This window comes from Melozone crissalis, unplaced genomic scaffold (assembly GCF_028551555.1).
Source record: "Melozone crissalis strain CALT ecotype California unplaced genomic scaffold, PUWL_Pcris_2 ptg000172l_1, whole genome shotgun sequence".
Lineage (NCBI taxonomy): Eukaryota > Metazoa > Chordata > Aves > Passeriformes > Passerellidae > Melozone > Melozone crissalis.
In genome coordinates, this window is record NW_026535940.1 from 755,794 (window position 1) to 761,962 (window position 6,169).

Here is a 6,169-nt window from a genome sequence, read left to right on the forward strand (position 1 = left end):
CAGAGGCAGCTCCTGGTAACCAAGAAGAGCTTCAAAAGCACATTTCTCTTGATGAGCAGCTCTTCTGCCAGCCCGGCAGGGCTAGGGCACTGCCTGCAGCCAGCCCGGGCACAGCACAGAGGCACAGAGAGCTTCAATCAGTCAGGGCTGGGAAGGGGCTGAGAAGTGCCTGGGGCAGAATCACTGCCAGCCCTTGGCACAGGAACCTCTGGCTGCAGGACAATGCAGCTGCAGCTCCTGGAGCCATGTCCTAAAGCTGGAACATCCCAATGCCTACAGACCCTGTGAGTACATTCTCTGATTGTGTCTTGTGCAGAGCAGCCAGGGGTGCCCAGGGCTGTCCTGCAGAGCAGGGTCCTGCAGCCCAGGGCACTGTGCTGGGGCAGGGACTCTGCTGCCTGCCAGGGACAGCTCTCAGCCAGCCCTGGCAGCTGCTGCCAGCACTGAGGAACAAGATCTGGGTGGGAGGAGACAGCTGCTAATGCTTGGAAGTGTTCTCCTTGTGTGGTGGGGACGTTGCATTGTTCAGGGCTGCTTCTAGGGTAACATTTAACAGTAGAACATTTCCAAGTAGCTTATACATGGAGCATAGTGAGACAGCGGCTGCATAAAAAGAGAAAATCCTGCTTTTTTGCTCTACTGCTCTGGTTTGCCAAAATTGGATTTTGGCCACAGATATTCATCTCTCCGTTAATGTTGAGGGAAAAAAAATTCTCTCAGATCTCAATAAACCAGGCAGTGAGAGAAATCAGCACAGGGCCCATTACAGGCAGCAACAGTGTCACTTTTCCAGACTCCTCAGGGTTGCTCTGATGGTGCCATCAGAGCCTGCAGAGCCAGAGAGGCCCCTGGGCAGTGCCAGAGGTGGGAGGGGTCTGCAGGGCAGAGCTGAGCCCCCAGGGCTGGGCTTGGCTCTGGCAGCACTGTCAGGGCCCAGCCCTTGGCACAGGTAAGCAGCTGCTGGCAGGGACAGCTCCAGGCAGCAGAGCCCTGGGCAGGCAATGGGGAGAAAGTGCCCCTCAGTCTGTGCTAAGATATTTAAAGTCATTTCCAAACACAACTATTGCACGATTACTTTTTTTACAGATCTCAATGCCAAGACATTGCAAATGTGCAACAGCAGCTCCATCAGGCACTTCCTCCTGCTGGCATTGGCAGACACGCGGCAGCTGCAGCTCCTGCACTTCTGCCTCTTGCTGGGCATCTCCCTGGCTGCCCTCCTGGGCAATGGCCTCATCATCAGCGCCGTAGCCTGCGGCCACCACCTGCACACGCCCATGTTCTTCTTCCTGCTCAACCTGGCCCTCAGCGACCTGGGCTCCATCTGCACCACTGTCCCCAAAGCCATGCACAATTCCCTCTGGGACACCAGGGACATCTCCTACACAGGATGTGCTACACAGGTCTTTTTTTTTGTTTTCTGTTCAGCAACAGATTTTTATCTCCTGACCATCATGTGCTACGACCGCTACATGTCCATCTGCAAACCCCTGCACTACGGGACCCTCCTGGGCAGCAGAGCTTGTGCCAGCATGGCAGCAGCTGCCTGGGCCAGTGGCTTTCTCAATGCTTTCATGCACACGGCCAATACATTTTCCCTGCCCCTGTGCCATGGCAATGCCCTGGACCAGTTCTTCTGTGAAATCCCACAGATCCTCAAGCTCACCTGTTCGCACTCAATTCTCAGGGAATTTGGGCTAATTGTGTTTTCCATCTCTTTAGCATTTGGCTGTTTTGTGTTCATGGTTTTCTCCTATGTGCAGATTTTCAGGGCTGTGCTGAGGATCCCCTCAGAGCAGGGACGGCACAAAGCCTTTTCCACCTGCCTCCCTCACCTGGCCGTGGTCTCCCTATTCCTCAGCACTGCAGCAATTGCTCACTTGAAGCCCCCCTCCATGTCCTCCCCATCCCTGGATCTGGCCCTGTCAGTTCTGTACTCGGTGGTGCCTCCAGCCCTGAACCCCCTCATCTACAGCCTGAGGAACCAGGAGCTCAAGACTGCAGTCTGGAGACTGATGACTGGATACTTTCAGAAACATTAAACTGCTGGCCAATTTCTGCAAATCATTTGAAATAAAAATATTCTTTAATACTTCTGATTGGTTTGGCTGTGGTGGTATTTTTTCCTTCATTTTAAGTATTAATATTGTCTATAAAATTGTCACTGTTTGCACTGATTCTTCTTTTGTTTCTCTCCACATTCCCTGTGGCCACAGACTGTGTAAATGAGGGGCTGCACCCTCAGTGCTTTAAATGAACTAAGGGATCTCCCAGCAGAGTTTTCTGCAGAGATGCCCTTTTGTTGCCTTCTCTGGAGCTGCAGCAGCAATGTCTATGTGCAGAGCTGGGGGCAGATCAGTGCTGGCCCAGCAGCTGTGCCCAGCAGCAGCAGCACTTGGTGTTGCCAGTGCTGCTGCTGTGGCCCTGCCCCACTGCCCTGGTGGCCCTGGTGTTGCTGTAGGGCATGAGTGCTCTCAGGGCCAGGCACAGTCCTGGGGGTGGCAGTGCCAGGGCTGCAGCCAGGACATGCCATGGGCACTGCTAGGGCAGTGCTGACGCCTCAGGCCAGGGCCTGGGGGCTCCAGGCTCCTTGCCCAGGCTCTCTCAAGAACACACCCAGGCCAATGCTCAGCATGGAAAACCCTCATGAGCAGCTCCAGGCCAGCCGTGGGCAGGCTGGGAGCAAACAGCAAACAGCATGGATGGTGCTCTGCTAGGGCCATGGAGCAGAAGGGAAGGAGCAGCAGAGCAGGGGCTGATACACCCCAGTGCGCTGCACAGCCCAGGGCAGCGTCCCAGAGCATCCTCATGGAGCTGCCAACAACATCCCTCCTCTGCAGCCCTGGCCTCTCCCCAGCTCACACAGGTGCCCCATCCTTGCAGGCACAGACATGGCAGCACTGGCTCAGCAGCCCCTGTTTGCATTGCACACAGCAGGGGGAGCACCCCCATGCTGGTGCTGTGGGGACGTGAACCTGAGGGAGCACAAATGTCTACAGCCCCTGGGGCCAGCAAGGGCTGGGGGACACCAGGGAAACCACTCAGCTTTGTCCTGGCCTCTGCAGTCAACCAGAAAATTTGTTCCCATCAGCTGGGAGTTTCCTGTGCCACTGCAGACGCTGTTGCTCAGAGCCAGGGCTGCCTGGCAGCCACCCCCAAATTGCCCTGAGCATTTCCTTGTCTTCACCTGTGCTTTCTTTACTCTTCCAGCTACAAATTTCTTCCTTTTACTCACCACAGGGGACTTAGAACTGGACACAGCAGTCGAGGTGCTGCCCAAGCCGCGCTGAGCACAGGGGAAGAATCCCTGCCCTGCTCCTGCTGGCCACACCATTCCTGCTCCAGGCCAGGAGCCATTGGCCTTCTTGGCCACCTGGGCACACGGCTAGCTCATGTCCAGCCTGCTGTCCCATCAGTCCCTGCAGGTCCCTTTCTGCCTGGCTGCTCTCCAGCCACTCTGTTCCCAGCCTGTAGTGCTGCAGGGGTTGTTGTGGCCAAAGTGCAGGACCTGGCACTTGGACTTGTTAAGCCTCACCTTCTTGGATTCTGGCCCTGGATCCAGCCTGTCCAGGGCCATGTGCATAGCCCTCCTACCCTCCAGCAGATCAACACTCCCACCCAAATTGGTGTCACCAGGGTTCCACGAGGCCCCACAGTGTCACAATGGTCTCCATGACTCCATGAGGCTTCCCAGTGTCACAATGTCCCTTTGGTTCAATGGGAGCACTCAGTATCACAAAGTCCCTTGGATCCTTGGGCCCTGCAGTGTCACAATGGCACCATGGTCCCCCAGGGCTCTGCAGTGTCACAGTGGATCCTTGGTTCCATGAGGTCTGGTAGTGCAGCAATGCTCACCTTGGTTCCACAGTGTCACAATGGTCTCTTGGTCCCAAGAGCCACCATGAGGTCAAACATGTTTCCTTCATTTCAGGAGTCCCTGAGGTGTGGTGGTTTTCACAGCGGTCACAGAACAAGGGAAGATACAAGAAACTTGAATCCCTGTGTCAGAAAGCTGATTTATAAATTTATTATATATTTTTTATTAAAAGAAAATTATATACTAAAACTATCCTAAAACAATAGAAGAAGGGATTTCGTCAAAAGGCTAGCAAGCAATAGAAAAGAATTGAATGATAATAAAATCTTGTGACTGACCAGAGAGTCCAAGACAGCCAAACTGTGATTGGACATTAAAAACAACCACATGACACCAATCAAAGATCCACCTTTGCATTCCAAAGCAGCAGATAATTGCTGCTTACATTTAGTTTCTGAGGCCTCTCTGGTTCTCAGGAGAAAAATACCTATCAAAAGGATTTTTCATAAAATATGTCCACATAAAATATGTGACACTGAGGAGCAGCACTGACCCCTTGGTTCCATGGGGCCCTGCAGTGTCACAATGGCCCCATCGTGACACCAGGTCCTGCTCTGTCACAATGCTCTGCATGGTTCCAAGAGGCCCTGCAGGGTCACAGTGGCCTCTGTGGTTCCAGGAGGCCTCAGAGTGCCACAATAAATTCTTTGGTGATGCAATGTCCCAATGAATGCCCCTTGGTTCCATGGGGCACCACAGAGTCAAAATTGTTCCCTCAGTTCCCAGAGTCCTTGCAATGGAGCAATGGCCCCTTGATTCCACGTCCGCAGGCTCTCCCAAGGGTCTCCTTGGTTTTGCAGTGGCACGATGGCCCCTTGGTTCCACAAGGCCCCGCAGTGTCACAGTGGCCTCTGTGGTTCCACCAGGACCCAGACTGTCACCATGGGCTCCTTGCTTCCATTCAGCCCCACAGTGTCACAATGGCCCCTTGGCTCTGTGCTGCCATGTCGTACACAATGTCACCATGGTCCTCTTAGTGCCACCAGGCCCCGCAGTGTCACAATGGCCCCTTGCTTCCCCAGGCACCTGCAGGGTCACAATCATGAGAGAATCAGCCAGGTTGGAAAAGACCTTGGAGAGCATCAGGTCCAACCTGGAACCCAACACCACCTTGTCACCCAGACCATGCACTGAGTGCCACATCCAGTTTTCCATAAACACTTCCAGGGACAGTGACTCACCCACTGCCCTGGGCAGCCAGTTCCTGTGACCTAACAGTGTGCTGCCCAACCAGTACTGAGCACAGGGGAAGAATCACTGCCCTGCTTCTGCTGGGCGCACAATTCCTGATCCATAGGAGTGCCAGGGATTGGATAAGGGAAATGGTGGGGAGAAATTGTGATTGATTGATTGATTGTCAGCCATAAAGGGTCTTGATTTTTGTATGTATTCATGCTGCATTAGGAGGTGCTGGGGGTCAATATCAACTGCACACTGCATTGCTGATATCAATTTATAAACAGGAAAAAAATAGGACAAAACAATTCTCTCTGCATTTTTTTCAGTACAGTATATTCACTTTGAATACATTTCTGAAATGTGTGTAATTAATCACAGAAGAACTGAAAACTTATATTATTCCCAAGGGCTTGTCTTGTTTGGGTGATTTGAACAAATGTTTAACAGCCTTTTCCAGTGAATTCCTGAACTGAAGAGCTCAAGAAAGAAGAGGCACCCGGAGTAGTAAAACTCATCAGCAACCTCCAAGTGCCAGCAGATCTATCCCCATCAGAGCAACAACGAACAGAAATGAGCACAGCTTTGTGGCTGCCCCAGCTTTGGCATGGGCCCTGGGCCTGGAGCAGGAGCAGCTCTTGAGGGCCCCAAGGCCAGGGCTCTTGTGCTGCCCTGGGTAGATGGGATGGCAGCAGGGGCTGCAGAGCTCTCAGCACCTCAGCCCAAGGGGAGCAGGGCAGCCAGGGAGCCTCCTTTGGCCTTGGCCAAGCACCTTCCCCCATGGTTGGGGCTGAGTCCTGTGGCAGCTGCAGCTGCTGCTGTGCCCTTGCCAGGGGCTGAGGCCGTGGGGCAGTGCCCAGAGAAGCCTGGCCTGAGCAGAGCTGTGGGGCCAGAGCCGGCTGGGCTGGGCTTGGGAGAGGCCCTTGGTGCTGCCCAGAGCTCAGGGCAGCTGGCAGAGCTTGCAGGGAGCTGGGCTGGGCTCTGAGAGCCTGGCCCAGAAACCATCAGTGTCCATCTCAGCCTGGCTGAGTGTGCAGGGGCAGGACTCAGGCCAGACCTTGTGGGGCAGGGCCAGAGCCTGTGAAAGGCATTGCATACAGGCCATTGCAAACAGGC

General features: G+C 54.0%; 1 protein-coding gene across 1 annotated transcript; it reads left to right on the forward strand.

Moving 5' to 3' along the window:
• The first annotated feature begins 1,109 nt into the window (after window positions 1–1,109).
• On the forward strand, window positions 1,110–2,042 carry LOC128948899 (olfactory receptor 14A16-like). The gene has a single exon (XM_054293652.1). It carries the CDS (start codon window positions 1,110–1,112, stop codon window positions 2,040–2,042), a length of 933 nt encoding a protein of 310 aa, XP_054149627.1.
• The last annotated feature ends 4,127 nt before the right edge of the window (window positions 2,043–6,169 follow it).